Below are 16,900 nucleotides of genomic sequence, written 5' to 3'. Positions count from 1 at the left end.
CTGAAACAGGTATCCAACCCATTCTGCCATCAAGGCCTGGACCCAGGCTCTTATGCAGATGCGTTCATGTCAAACTGACACACAGAGGTCCCTTCACTTAACATTCCAGCTGATCTGTTTTGCAGAACTGGATTTTTTTAGATGGAATAATCAACTCACACCTTCCCACAGAAAGATGGGAAAATTGCCTAGAGTATTTTCCTTTACAGTTTCACCTGTTTCACGGGAGGGCTGCAACTGACAAACAAAATGCAAGTGAGTACGTTGTGACCTGTTAGGGTATCACAGGGAGGAAGCTGTCTTTTCCTCATGAAATGAATAGCAATAAACTTTTGCATTCCTGTGAGTAATAAAACCCAGAATAGGAAGCTTCAGTTGCTCTAACAGTCTAGATAATTTTTCTTATCGGAGTGCAATAGTTTATCGCTATTGTTATCAGACTTCATCAATGATGTACATTCCTGGTTTTATGTCAGCATTCCTTAGTTATTCAACATCTGTCACAGGTTTTGCACGTTCCTAACAAACACAGAACTTATCCTGTCGGGCATTAGGATGGCGCACTTTATTGTTCTACAGAAAGTCCATTTGTGCTGTTTCTCAGTCCACTAAGAACAGATGCAATTGAGATTTCCAAACCCAGGGAAAATAGTATCTAGTTAAGACACCCCCACAAGAGTTAAGCTACCCTATTTCCAGAAGGAAAACAAACCTCTCGGCCAGAGCTCTGCTTGGTGCTCCCCTCACAGACAGCAACTCTTCCTCCAGCCGCTGCCTTTCAGCTTCTAGGCGTTCTAATTCATCTTGGGTACGTTTCTGTGGGGTGACGAACTGAAGCTCTTTCAAAAGTTCTTCTTTTTCATTAATCAGCATCAGTTTTTCCTTCTCAATATCCAGTGCCCCAGGCCAGGCCTCACTGTCCAATTTTGACAGTTCAATTTTTAAGTTGGCCATACTAAAAAAAAAAGATAAAAGAGGTATACACATACTTAAAACTCCTGAGAAAGGCAAATACAGCCTAAGCCAAATTTGGGGTTGACATGCTGTCCAGATTTTCCTAACTTGACCTTACCAGAAAGGGGTGTGGTCTACTGGTGAGAGGCCGGAGTGGGAGCAGCAGCCTTGCACACCAGTCTCTGGGCCTGTCTCTGCACTCAGCTGTCACCCACTTCTTTCCCCCATCTTTAAAATGTGAGTGAGCACCCAAGCTATCTGACAAAAGGGTGAAGGCCAGGTACACAGAGGCTTCAAAAGCTGAGTGCTCTGGGCACCACGAGAGGCCAGCTCTGACGTGTGACTGCCTGTGTAGGTGACAGGAAAGATGCCTGGGGTGTTCCCTTTAAAAAAACTGAGGTGAATGATGTCTGAGATGCCATCACTATACATTTTATTCCAGTGTGTTTTAGATGCTGTCTGCTAGTAAAATGGGAACCCCAGGGCAGGCTGGACAGAGACTAGGGCATTAGTAAGTCAGGGAAGGAGAGAGCAGCAAAGAGAGCAGTGGTGTGGCCAACTGGTATGAAAGCAGTTGGGCCAGGTGCAGTGGCTCATGCCTGTAATCTGACACTTTGGGAGGATAAGCAGCAGGATCATGTGAGGCCAGGAGTTCGAGACCAGCTTGGGCAACATAGCGAGACCCTGTCTCTACCAAAAATATTTTAAAAATTTAAAAAATTAGCCAGGTGTGGTGATGTGTGTGCCTGTGGTCCCTGCTCCTTGGGAGGCTAAGGTGAGATCACTTGAGCCCAGGAGCTTGAGGCCGCAGTGAGCCATAACTGCGCCACTGCACTCCTGCCTGGGTGACAGAGCAAGACCCTGGGAGGGAGTCGGGTTGATCCATCAAGGCTCCTCCATTGCCAAAGAGAAGGGGCAGGGCTTGGCCTTCTCCCGTTCACATTCTCCTTAAGCTGCATGTGAGTCTCCTCCCCATCAGTGCCCCGACTGGTGTACAAGCCATTTACTGAGCAGTCATTGCACTGACACTTTATACATTATTGTGCTAGCCCTGTGGTTGCTCTGTACACAGCTATTTCCAGGCAGCATACGGTGGACCTTCACTAGTACAGGCAGCTGGCATGACACCACTGGAGTGACAACAGGTGCTGAAGTGATGTGGACAGGGACAGGAGAAGGAGGAGGAAAATGCACCAAAGGCAAACCTCACTGTTTCCATAATTTTGCCTGACCCCAGATTTCTCTTATGTCTAGAGCTTCGTAACACATGGTAGAGTTAACATTACTCCGGACTCAGTACGAATGTCCTAACCACCTGAGTCAAATAACTTGCTACGTGGCACTGTAAAGACAATCAGGACTGTTCATAAGGTAAGCGGCACATGGTTCTTTCGACCATAACGACAAGATCTCAGTGAACTATGAACTCCACTGATGTCTGCACAAGGAATCTATGTTTCTACAGAAAAACGTTGGATGATTACTTTGGATATTGTTAACAGTACACACCAAAATATGAAAAACAGAAAAGAAATACTTTTTTCCCATTTTCATGGGAGAACTTGTAGAAGGGAAGAGAAAAGGTGAATGAAAAACATAATCAAGAGCAAAGATGGAAGTAGATCTATACCTTTGTGCCGTAAGTTTCTTGTTCTAATTAAAAATAAAATTGCATGTTAGACTGGCACGGTGTATGCGGTGTACTTCTGATTTTCTCCCACCGTCTGCACTTATGATAGATGTAACATCAGCTGTTCTTCAGCTTTATCCACAAAATCATAAACAACTGTCTCAACATACTAGAAAATTAATCATCAAAATGCTAAATAAGCATGATATTATTAGCTTCATTAAGCACATAAAACAAGGGCTGGAGGAGAAAACAGATTTCAGAGAAACACAACCTGCCTCTTTACTTAATCAGAATTGAGGAGGAAAAAGCATTTTCAACATATGCATAAGTGCTTGAGATTTACTTTCTCATCAGCATCACTAGTAACTTTAAAACAAAACCCCAAATGGCATGCCAATGCAACCAAGTGGGAAAGAACCAATGTCTGAAGTTTTGATGTGACTGAATTAACCAACTGAACCAGGAACAACAACATAATACAGGAAAAAGAGGCGCCTGTTTATTATTTGTGTGATCAAACATTAGGCAGGTCTTAAATTTTATTTTAGAAGGAGTGTGCCAAATTTGGGGAGCAGAATATGAAGAAGACTTTTAGAAGCACCTAGGAAGAGAAATGTGATGTGAGCTCCAGATAAAATTAACTTAGAAGTCAAAGGAGGGTGAAAGTTGAAGCTGATCCATGGGAAGCAAGAGTTAAGCCCGAAAGAATGCAGGGGCATAAGGCCCAGTTCTCCAAGACTGCTTCTGAGTAATGGCCATTCTCTTTCAGAAAAGCAGACCAAATTCATGGCTTTGTCCACAGCCCTGACCAGGTGGACACACAACAAGGGGACCACAGGCGCTATCTACGAAAGCTGGCACTTCGCCGGGCCACAAAACCAGAAGTTGATCCTCAATGCTTATTGAAGGGAAGGCACTAATCTGGGCACTGAGAAGGAGATAATAAAGCCTAAACATTTTTTCCTAACCTGAAGAAATTTAGAATCTCTCAGAGAAAATTTAAAGGCATTAAAATTAGCTGAGTAAATTGCTGTTCAGATCACCTAAGTGACTTGTTCGAGCTCACATGGTTAATAATTTGTGGAATGAAGCTTAGGTTTCTTTCAGGAAGTGAGGAACCAAGTAATATTAAGAATACAGGTTACATAGAGGTGAATATTGTATTTATTTTACTTTGTTAAAGCCAGATAACCTCTAAGGACTATGGCCAATTGATTTTAAATTATCATCATCACCAATAATAAGGAATATACTTCAATATCTGGTTCTCAGCTGAGCTTTTCATGGTCATGGGGAGAAACATGATAAATTCCTGTTTCTTGCAGGACGATAATGCAGTTTTTCCCAATGTCCTCCTAAATAATAACCCAATGGCATTTTAAAGCTCTTATGAGGAAAATAATGAAATCAAATGTATCAGTATAATCCTTTCCCTCATAATAAGGAGTTCTATACTATGAAAAATATTTGAGTCTATCTACTAGATATGGATAGTGAAATCTCTTTTTTGTTGTTGTTGTTGAGACGGAAGTTTCTTATGTCTCACTCCAGCAGAATCACAAAGTAAGTAAAAGATAGCACAAGGATTAAGAAGAGTTTATGAGGTAAAAGAGAGAAATGAGAATCTCTTTTCCTTTTCCCTAACGTAAGTCGACTGGAACTGCCACCTCAGCACCTTCAAGGACATTAGCAGTAAGGCTTCCCTTCAAATCAAAGGCAAATAAATCAATACTTATTTGCCTTAGAACTCCTCAACAGCTATTTAGTCCTATACCTGAACCACTGTATCATATTTTCATCAAAGCAACCAATCTTCTCACTTTTAATTGAGAGTTAAGTATTGTACCAACTCAAAGCTTCTTTTTTCTCAGAAGAGAAGGGGGCAATTTCATTTCTATACTTCTCATTAATTCTCCCTGTTCTTTAGCTTTTGGTGGTTGGGGGGCGGGGGGCGGGGGGAAGAAAAGGTAGACCAGAGAGGAAGCAGCCCTTACATGCTAAAAACCGAAGGGTGGCCTTGGTAAGAATGTATGGGGAGTGCCCAGCAGATGTCACCACAGGAGTAAAGATTAATTCTGGAAAAGAAAATGTTTGAGCCATGCACAAAACAGCTTCTCTGTCATTACCTTCTTTTGGCTTCTTCATACTGTAGGCTTAGCCTGACCTTTTCAGCTAAATTTGATCTACTTCTTACTCCAATCTAGTGGAAAAAGAAAAAGGAAAAAAGTCAATTAACTCTGCTAATGAATGAAGTAAATTGCTTTTGTTTCTGGGAAGTATGTGTAATTGAAAAGTTAAAGAAGATGGTACTGAAATTGGGAAACACCAATTTTAAAAGACACTTATTTTATTGTCTCAGTAGGGGCAAAACATTTCTTTCAATTCAAGCTCATCTGTTTTGCAAAGACTCTAACATTATTTTCTCTACACGTTAAATTCAAGGTAAAAAATATCCTGATACTGTAAATACCAAGGTGAATGTGTCTGGTATCTTAGAGTTTATGAAGGGTGTACAGGTCAATAAAATTTATGAACTGGAACTAATTTCTTTGCCTTTATGAGCCTAATTTCTAGCATTTAGCTTTCAACTGTACAAAATATAAACTAAATAAGTTCAAAAATTAATTTTCAAACAGGTAAGCCCTACTGTTGATCTCTACCTGTTTTACTTTCACAGCACATATTTCAAAGCAGCATAAAAGAATATGAAAATAAATGGGAATTTATTGAGAAGTAAATACCTGCTAATGGCATCCCAAAATGGAGAAGGTAAAATAGTTAACAATAGCCAAGCCACATTAAATATTTAAATGGCAGATATAAATCACAAATTAAACATTTTAATATAATCAATTAAGATTTACAAAAACAAGTTTTCTTATGAGTCTTAAAAGGCATGTTTTTCTGTTTCTCATTGGCCTAATGTTTATTTGAAAGGACCTACATTTCCAAGACTCTAAACCTAATAGGAAAAAGTTAAATTCTCATATGCCTCTAGCCTTTCAGTGTGTCTCTAAAGGAATATAGCATGAGAAAGTTTGAACAAAGCTACTCATATGGACAAATCCTGACATGCTTGGCACCTAGATAGAAAAGATAAGGCTATGATTTTTAAAACTAATCTTACGAAAATGGAACACTGAATGCACACAGCCAGAATCCAAGTCACATATACTTCTGGTTCCAGTTCACCATCCATACTGCAATTAAGGCCCATCAAGGACAACACTGGGCCAACTCTTCAACATAGATAACTTACATCTCCGGAAATGCTTGTTTGTGACCCAGCATCAAGGGTCTGTCTGGAGAGAGATAAATGAGAGTTCACAGGACTACATCTCAAATCTGGCTCAGATCTGCCAATGTTCTGATCCAAATGAAACCGCTCCTGCAGCTTAGCAAGACTCTGTTCAGAAAACACAAAGTGTTTCATAAAGCTTAACATGTAAGACAGCAAACCTTCCCTACCAGGTGAAATTAAAAGGAAAGAGCTAATCTCAATGGAAAAAAAACAACTTTATTTTAGTAGGTACTTACCATTTTATATAATTGAAAAAATAACAGCAGGATATAATTTTGCACCTACATACATGTGACTTTGGAAGCGAGATCACATTAAACCAGTTGTCTTATCTATCTCAAAACAGCATTTTCCTATGAACGGTATCTTTAAAATACATGCATGTCTTATTTCTAAAAATTTCATTAAGAAGTTATCTCTATTTCAATAGGAACCCACTCACTTCATGCAGCTGAAATTGTGGAAACAGAATATCTACAACATAATCTCTCATTTTAGATACAGTAAGAGAACTTCCTACTTTGAAGACTTCTTCAATTAAGCCACTGTACATCTGGACAGGACCCAAGAGATTACTTAGCTCACATCAATGTTAGGGATTAGGAAACTGAGGCTCAGAAGTTGCTAATGAGTGGCACAGGCATGGAACAAGCCCATCTGTGTGTCTACTGCATGGCACTGCCTGTGGTGACATGTTTGGCTTGGTAAAGAGAATAATCAAAAGCAAATGTGCCTGCTGTGGGCACTCAGGTTTAATATACTGTGTTTACTTTAGAGGGAGGATATGAACAAGTGAAAGTATTGAAAAGGAAAGACTAATCTGAATCACTTAAAGCAATAAAAAGGAAACCCTAGGGTAATCCTAATAAAATGATAAGAAACCATTATTATCAACAAAAGAGCCTGTATTTAATCCTGATATTTAAAATTTTCATGATTAGGAGGAATTAGAAATATCAGAGATCTGAATTTTTTTACCTACTTTCTCTATTTTCTCTCAAAGGGATACATATACTATATATATATACTATATATATAGTATATATGTAGTATATAGTATATATAGTAGTATATAGTATATATAGTACATATGGTATATATAGTATATATAGTGTATATAGTACATATATAGTATATAGTATATATAGTATATAGTATATATAGTAGTATATAGTATATATAGTATATAGTATATATAGTAGTATATAGTATATATAGTATATAGTATATATATAGTATATAGTATATAGTATATATAGTACATAGTATATATACTATATACTATATACTATATATACTATATACTATATACTACTATATATACTATATCTATATATACTATGTATATAGTATATATATAATTATAGTATATATAGTAGTATATAGTATATATAGTATATAGTATATATCTAGTATATAGCATATATAGTATATATAGTAGTATATAGTATATAGTATATATTATATATATACTATATTATATATACTATGTATATATATAGTATATATATATACACATAGTGTGTATATAGTATATATACTATAGTATATATATAGTATATAGTATATATAGTATATAGTATATGTAGTATATATAGTATATATAGTATGTAGTATATATACTATATTATAGTATATTATATATACTATATTATAGTATATTATATATACTATATTATAGTATATTATATATACTATATTATAGTATATTATATATACTATATTATAGTATATTATATATACTATATTATATAGTATATTATATATACTATATTTATTATATATATTATATATAGTATATTATATATACTATATTATATATATTATATATAGCATATAATATATACTATATTATATATAATATATAATATATACTATAGTATATATAATATATAATATATACTATAGTATATATTATATATATAATATATATACTATATATAGTATATATACTATATATATTATAGTATATTATATATACTATATATAGTATATATATTATAGTATATTATATATACTATATATAGTATATATTATAGTATATTATATATACTATACATATAGTATATATATTATAGTATAATATATATGCTATATATAGTATATATATTATAGTATAATATATATGCTATATATAGTATATATACTATGTATATATATAGTATATAGATATAGTATATAGTATATAGAGTATATAGTATATAGAGTATATATCTAGTATATATATACTATATACTAGATATATACTCTATATACTATATATATACTATATACATATATAGTATATACATATATAGTATATATAATATATAGTAATATATAGTATATATATACTATATACATATATACTATATACTATATAGTATATATAGTATACACTATATATAGTATATATACTATATACTATATATACTATATATACTATATACTACTATATAGTATATATATACTATATACTACTATATATACTATATAGTACATATAGTATATATACTATATATAGTATACATAGTATATATAGTATATATAGTATACATAGTATATATAGTATATATAGTATACATAGTATATATAGTATATATAGTATACATAGTATATATAGTATATATAGTATACATAGTATATATAGTATATATAGTATACATAGTATATATAGTATATATAGTATACATAGTATATATAGTATATATAGTATACATAGTATATATAGTATATATAGTATACATAGTATATATATAATATATAGTATATGTAGTATGTAGTATATATACTATATATAGTATATGTAGTATCTAGTATATATACTATATACTATATATAGTATATATAGTATCTAGTATATATACTATATAGTATATACAGTATATATAGTATATAGTATATATAGTATACAGTATATATAGTATATAGTACATATAGTGTATATAGTATATAGTATATATAGTACATATAGTATATATAGTATAGTGTATATATAGTACATATAGTATATATAGTATATATAGTATATATACATATACTGTATATATAGTATATATACTATATATACATAATATAGTATATAGTATATATAGTATATATACTACATACATACTATATATAGTATGTAGTATATATACTACATACATACTATATATAGTATGTAGTATATATACTACATACATACTATATATAGTATGTAGTATATATACTACATACATACTATATATAGTATATATACTATATATATATGAGGATAAAACTTAAAATGGTCACATCAAATAATATAGAAAAGAACAAAAAAACCTTTTAGTGACCTTGTGCAAGTCTTTTCTATTTTTCCATCTATACAGTGAAAAAAAGTCAGTGTTCTTCAAACTCATCTGTGATGGCAATGTATTCTATCAATTTAGTAGGTTGTTACTAGTATTTTTTTAAATGCAATAGAAGATAGTAGAAAATAAAATCAGAGTACATCACCAGTTTAAGAGTAGGCATATTTCTGTGAAATTCATTTGGAGTGTGTATATGTGTGTGTGCGCGTGCATGCACACCTGTGTATCTATAGGTACACATAATTGTGTGTTACTGGGTTTCGATGTAAAATCTATTTCTTACTGTGGTCAAAGAGGTTTGAAAGTCACAGAAGACATCTAAAGTTTCTTCTAACTCTATTGTCAATCTCTGCATCTACTAATTAATGTAATTTAGTAACTGAAAAGGGATCTAATCTTTTAATTTAATCAGGCCTGCAGATGAATCCAAAGTTTATAGGAAGAATGAAAGATGACCTAAAATTGTTGAATTAGAAGGTTCCAATGTAGATTTGCTCCAGTTCTATTAACTTTTTTTTTTAAAGGACCTACTACATGCATTTCTGGAATGACTGACTTAATCAGCAAGACAATTGTGGAACAAAACCAAAATACACACAAGTAAAGTCTTGCACGTGTTATATGTATGTTAAAACCACGTTAACCCAGACTGCCTGGGTTTGAACCATAGTCTTGCTACTTACCAGCTGTATGACTTTAAGAAACTTTAATTTTTCTGTGCTGAAATTTCCTCGTCTGTAAGCTGAGAATAATAACAGTGCCTACCTTTAGTGGCTGTTGTGAGGATCAAGGGAATTAGTTATATGCAAGGCAGTTAGAAGAATGTCTGGCACAAAGTCAGTATTTATAATTACATGCTACTATTATTTTGTCTTTTCTATTAGATTTCTTCTTGCAAGTAATGCAAAATTATATGGATCCAAGAATATTTATCTATATTCAACTAATATTTTGAAAACCAACATCAAGTAGTTAAATATGGTATTTAAATGTAGATGTTCTATTGAGAATGTAAACATCATCAGTGACTCTAACATTTTCCCATAGATGCGGACTAAATTATTCGTCAGCTAAGTAAGAACTCCAAATATATGAAATAAGAATTCTTAGTGTTTGGGATGGAGGGAAAGAGAGGAAGAGAGACACCCTTAAAAAAAAAACTTGACTGTATTTGATAGTATAGATACTCAGAATACTGATCACTTAATGGCTATTTTGTTTTTTCTACACATGATGCTGGATCGCTGGGAGTTAAGACCCACAGGCTGAGAAGTGAACAGGTTTAGTAAGGGGATCTATGGCCATTGGCAGCTTTGCTAGGGTAACTGTATAGGCATCCCCCAGCTGGGTCAGCACTCCCCACCCAACCCTTAGCTGGCATCCCAGAATCAACTGGGTCGGAAAACTTTTCTAAGCTCCTCACATAGCCTCATCCCCAAAAGGCAAGCCTTCTATACTTACTGATGGCAAATGATATATCCCTTGTGTATCCTGGGCTGAGAATTCTGCTTACTGGGGACTCATATGAAGTTTTCAGTGAGTTTCAGGGTGCACCAAGATGTTAATCTCCTCACATGAGCTCCAGGCCCCACCACCCACTATCTCAAAGGCCATCCAAAGGCTGCTTACAACGAAGCGTACCAGTCACTTGGAATCACTCTGCTCTCCTCCAAGGCAGCAGGCTACCTTTGTGCCTGCAACAATCTCCACAGGGCCCATTCTGCACAAATGCAGCAGAGGTAGAAGGGTCATCCAGACTCTGAGGGAGCACTTCTGCCCCAGTAAGAGTTTCTGGGGGCCTCAGAAGGTAGAAGTTTGGCTTAACAAAATGTTTTATAATGTACCTGCATCAGATCTTGTTTTTCTTTTTCTCCTGAGCTAATGGCCTTTCTGATAGATTTTAGTTCTGTTAGAATGGCTTTGGCTTCACTGAGTTCATACCCGCTCTGGCCTCCAGACATTTTTTTATCAATTCTGTGAAAAGAGAAAAAGAAAGAAAAAATATCAAAGAATGATAGCATATAAGTTAAACAGAGAGTAGGAAGTGGTTCGGAATTGTCTCAGTTGGATGGTTATTTCACTGCTGACTGTCATATACCAGCAATCATCTTTTCGGGCGGTTTCTCCTCCTTTCTCTTTTTTTTTTTTTTTTTTGAGATGGAGTCTTGTTCTGTCACCCAGGCTGGAGTGCAGTGGTGTGATCTCAGCTCACTGCAAACTACGCCTCCTGGGTTCAAGTAATTCTCCCGCCTCAGCCTCCCGAGTAGCTGGGATTACAGGCACCTGCCACGATGCCCGGCTAATTTTTGTATTTTTGGTAAAGACGGGGTTTCACCATGTTGGCCAGGCTTGAACTCCTGACCTCATGATCTGCACGTCTCGGCCCCTCCTTTCTCTTTTAATCACAGGCAGCTAAGATTTCTCCCATCCCTCACTTCAAACCCAGTCCATTTCTAATCACTTTTGGGCTCAAACAAATGCATGTCTTTTTGCCTTCAATCTGTTTGAATGATCCCACTGCTGGCTGAACCCAAACCTTATCAAGTGCTGATCCTGATCTTCACCCAAGAAGGGTAAAAGACGTGGGCAAATGCTTTAGCTGAAGAACACAGAGGCAAGTAAACTACCACCTGATTTTACATAATGTTTTGCTGTAATGTCTGTGCAAAACCTGGCACAGGGCCTGCAGCTTGGGAGGCCTTTAATAAATGGTTAATAAATAAATTATTATTTATACTAGTGAGTATCCTACAATGTTTGGATTGTGTGGTTAGTTTTTTATTTCTCTCTCTCTCTCTATATATATATAATATTTATTCTGCTTTTATGAAAGTTATGAGTCAAGATAAAATTGCTTGACTTGCTGGATGAGTTCAAACTTAGGAAAACGGCAGAAGGGCAGTAGTCATTTCTCAACTCATACTGAATAAACAGCTCTTCAATGAGCTAATTTATTATCCCTGCAGAGCTGCTTACCAAGTGTCCTTACAGTTTACATCGTCACCTTAGGCTAGAGGATTTCATGTAACCTAATTCTCTGTGTTTGAAGGGCCTAATCAAATTACCTAATTCTTTTAAAAAAATAGTTTCATGTACTCTTCATGATCACTCTCCTGGTCCTCCCCAGCTACCTGTGCTATCCGGGATTCATTATGAATACAATTCATGATCATTCTCCTGGTCCTCCCCAGCTGCCTGTGCTACCTGGGATTCATTATGAAACCTGCACGAGTTCTCCTTGTGGGACATATGGCTATGCCTCTGCCCCAGCCAACAACTCTATACACGTTCTTAGACATATTTTTGGTCTTATCCAGAGTCTCCAGAGAAACAGTACCTACTGAATCGGGGAAAACAGACTCTGAACTCATTTGGTTTAAAACATTTAATAATTAATACTTATTTTCAATGTGAAAGGTATAATCTGAAAAAAAATAAAGCAATGCCATCTTAATCACTCTTCCAAACAAAGTCCACTCAAACAAGAGCAGTTTATAGATAATGTATTTCCCCAAGTACTGTTTTAGTAACTATCTTATGCTGCTGAACAAGCAACTAAAGACTTCAAGAACCTAAGAAAATAAAATAAACTTGATCATAAGATCATCTGATAATAAAGTACAACCAATCAGGTCACAGATTAAACACATGCACACACGTGCATGCACACACACACACACGTGCACATGCACACACACACACACACACACACACAGTGTTTAGAATGGGAAGGACCCCTAAAGATCCCCTAGTCACATTTCTTCCAAATGAAGAAGGCAAGGGAGAAAGTTGATGCAAATTTATACCCCAAATTGCACAGACACTTAGCTAGTAGGGGAACTATCCTAAAATGACAGATTCAGAACTGGGGCTCTTATGACTACCACATTTAGAATATCTGATGGGACTAGTGAAGTACTTTGAATATCAGCTAATTCTATTTATTTGGAAAGAGATTTATCAATGGAATTTCTGACTCCCTGAAGTATTATATCCACCAACTTGGCTGAGGAAATGGCTTATTAAATAAAACAAATGATATTTCCAAATATAGCATTTTGGCATTTTCAAATGTAGCACTTTTTAACTAAAAATAAAAACTAAAATGTGGGGTTTCATAAAATAGGTAGTAATAGGGATATCTGAAATTGTGTCAAAGTGAATTTCTAAAACTCAAGTAATTTCTTCCTGTTTGTGTAAAGTCTTCAGAATTTAATGATAAAACAAATCTTTGATTCAGAAATGAACATAAACTATATCATTTGAAAATAAAAGCAGGTAAGCTGTTTTCAGAAAAAAACCTTAATGTTTAAAAAATAAAAACAGGACTGCTTCAAGACTGCTAATTTAAATTTCAGAGAGCTTTGAATACAAGAAAATTTCTTGGCTATCCACTGCTCAACAGAATGCTAAATGTGAAGAACACAGCTCAGCTTTCACCATGGAACGTTTCTGCTCTTTTTCTTTCGCCTCCTTTGAACTTCTCTACTTTAAGTGCTGCCTTTTTCCTTTATTTCACTGTTTCTTGTTTTTCTCCTCCACTTTTCATTTCCCGCCTTTTCTCTTTTGACCCTAACTTGTCATAAAATAAACCGAAGTATGAGCATCATTTGCTGACTTAAAGTATCATGCTTTTTGTTCTTAATATGAGAAAAGCTGTTTTTTTTCTTAAAATTTCTTTTGGAAGTTCTTGACTTGAGTGTGCCCTATAACTAATTTTCACTCAATATATTAGTCTCTTTTGAAAGAGAAAATATGTTCACTTGCATTCCTTCTCTGGAAACTGTATACCTTGAGAACCAAATTTTCACAGAATCTGTATATGCCTGTGACTTGCTGTTTCATCACTAGCCTGTTTTCCAATTCTGAATGCACACTGGAGGCAGCAAATGGAAATAGGCATCTTCCTGGTATCCATTTACACATATACTACACTGCTGCTTAGGCCGAAGTCAAATTTGGGACCACAAACTGAAATGAATAACGTAGAGAACAATGCCACATTTGTCTACCCAGTATAAAACTATTGTACCAAGTAAAATGAAAGCTCAAGTTTAAATTACATTATAATTCCAGATTCAACAAATATATTCCATTCTATTGTAAATAAATGAAAAGTTACAAAAGCCTACAATCAGATTCTATTTAAATCTTTTCCTGAAATATATTTTCTGTCACGCCACAAACATAAGTCCCTTTATAGTATCAAGAATGTGGTTTCTTAAAAAGTCTGGCTGCTGGGTTTGATTGTTGATCATTCAGTGTTTTAGTAGTATGGTGGTTAACATTTGAATAAGAACAGCCTTATTTTGTCTATAGTTAAGATAAACAGGAGAGGTCTCTGATGTTAGATATCATATCTTTCTGCTCTTGGTTCAAGGGATTAGAATCATTCCAAGAGAATGCCTGAATTTCTACAACAAATGTCTATTGTTTTCTTGTGGAATGTTATTGACAGATTCTTAAACATGCCTTAGATTCCTATAAAAATTGCTTGCAAGCAAACTGCTTTGAAACAATGCAGCATTGTTACATCAATATAACAAAGACAGCAAGTTTGGCTAACCTTTAATCCCAAATGGTGACGCGAGTTATAATTTCATGTGCCTTAAAAATGTGGAACATATGGCTAAACACGCTATGGCACTCTTCAAAGTCTGTCTTCTCTCCCCACCCCCACCACGAAGCCCTGCTTTATGCTGATAAACAATTACTAAATAACGCATTTATGTCATTCTAGTTCTGCTTGGTTTATCGGGGAGCTCTGCAACCAGCTGAGGTTCTTACAACAGGGCTGGACTTGAGAAGCACTTGGGATCTCATAAAATATACCTGGCATAGAGACTAGAAACATTATTTTTCTAAGCACTCTCCAGATTTTTCTAATATGCAGTCAGGTTTGAGAACCACTAGGATGGGAGCATCTGAAGGAGTATCAGGGTCATGATTCTATGCAGTGAGCAGGAAAAAAGGAGTCTGGGCGATAACAGCACGTGTGAAATTAAAAGTCATGCGTCTGACTGGTGGTCAAGAGCAGCGCCTGGGTATCCCAAGATATGACTAATCACCCAAACAAGAACAACCAGTTTGTTTATCTGGCCAGTGACACACAGGATCTTTAAAGGGGCTTGCTGCTTGGAGCATCCCAAATTTCCTAAGAGCAGAAGGCAAAGTAAGATTCCACACGGAAAAGGAACACAGCTGAGTACTTTCCACAGAGGTGGCGCCCGAGACCAGCTTGGCATTCCTGAGGTGCTACCACGGGAGATGCCAGGAAGAACACGAAACCTGCCTGAACACAAAACTGACCAGGGACATCCCTAGAAATACTGCACCGCACTTGGAGGCACCAAGCAGGAGGGAAGTTTTACCTCCTCTCCGTGGTCATGTGGCTGTGAAAATCATGGACTGCTTCTCTCCCAAGAGAGGCCCTGTGGAGTGGAGACTGCAGGATTAGGAAGTCTCAGGTGTGCCTGTCACGGTTTGGATAGGCTGGGCCTCAGCAGCAGGGAGAACAGTGGCTTTCAGGGGCCGGGAATGGGGAAGGGATATCCTGATCCTGTGACCCTCTGTCACCTCCATTTCCACTTTACCTGGCCCAGCTTAGGGCTCTGCTAACGGCCCAGCCAACTTCAGTAGCAAACGGGAAAGGTAGAGGAACGCAGGAAGTGAGGAGCGCACTCCCGCTCCTTTGCTAATAATCCTAACTTGCTCTTGCTCCCCTGCCATCTGTCAGGGTTACACTCTAGGTCATCCCTGGGGCTGACAGAGAGAGAGAGAGAGAGAGAGAGAGAGAGAGAGAGAGAGAGAGACAGACATGCCTCCACCCGAGGGCCCAGGGCAGCTGCAGGCTCACACAGGGGTCAAGTACAGCTGGCCCAGCCGAACGTGGAGAGGAATTTCTTATGCCTAGTCTCTTAGCTCTGTACCACAATCTCAGAGGAGGCCAGCAAGGGTCCAGGAGATAAAAGTAAGACAAAGGCTTTTCACTTTGGTTTCTTTGGATCTCCAATGATTAATAAAAACTTTGCATCTTTTCAAGTGCATAGATCTTTCCCAAGTTTTTTTTTATCTGTTGGTTGATTGCTTTATTTTCTTTTGGTGTAGAGCTCTGAACTTTTTACTTTACGTTTCTTTAAGAAATTTCTTATGTAATCTGTACTTCTATTTTCTTTGTATTCTTATTAATTAGGGAGCTTATTCTAAAGTTGATTCAGTGTTTTCATACTCACTGCTGCAATGTTTCAAAGCCTTGTTCTTTATAGAGCAGTTCCTGCTTCATCTGTGAGAGTTCTCTCTTTAGCTTTTTAACCTTTAAAGAGATCAACATAAACATTAATGTTTGCAAATAATTAGCAACATAGCCTACAGTTTTAAAAGATAATACATTAGTAAACAAACACATAAACAAAGCCATGAGTTAAAGTAACATTTACTTTATCAGTTTCTCCTTCACATAAATTCTGTGGAAGGCATATTAATGATGTTTAAAACTATCAGTGGTGTGTATTATTACTACTGTTTACTTTCATTACCTTACTTAGCTACATTCTTATGAGCTGGACATCATCATTGTCTCCAGCCAAAATGGGCAGAATAAGAACTCCAAGTCATGGCATCTCTATAAAAGTGTGTGTTTTTCCTTCATCCACTGTGCCAAGGGCCACTGCCCACCCCTCCGTTCCTCAGATGTCCTGG

General features: G+C 36.0%; 1 protein-coding gene across 2 annotated transcripts in view; it reads right to left on the bottom strand.

The window, feature by feature from the left end:
- WWC2 (WW and C2 domain containing 2) overlaps positions 1–16,900 on the bottom strand; it is a 220,652-nt gene that overhangs the window by 63,134 nt on the left and 140,618 nt on the right. For both annotated transcript variants that reach the window (XM_031010343.3, XM_055385871.2), the window contains 5 exons: positions 16,435–16,514; positions 11,047–11,176; positions 5,847–5,993; positions 4,714–4,787; positions 713–955 (listed from right to left, as the gene is read on the bottom strand). In XM_031010343.3, the coding sequence (XP_030866203.3) occupies positions 713–955; positions 4,714–4,787; positions 5,847–5,993; positions 11,047–11,176; positions 16,435–16,514 (674 nt within the window). The remainder of the gene's footprint in view (positions 1–712; positions 956–4,713; positions 4,788–5,846; positions 5,994–11,046; positions 11,177–16,434; positions 16,515–16,900) is intronic.

Source organism: Gorilla gorilla, chromosome 3 (genome assembly GCF_029281585.2).
Source record: "Gorilla gorilla gorilla isolate KB3781 chromosome 3, NHGRI_mGorGor1-v2.1_pri, whole genome shotgun sequence".
Lineage (NCBI taxonomy): Eukaryota > Metazoa > Chordata > Mammalia > Primates > Hominidae > Gorilla > Gorilla gorilla.
Note: the sequence above shows the minus strand (reverse complement) of the source record. Positions and strands in the feature narration are given on the sequence as shown.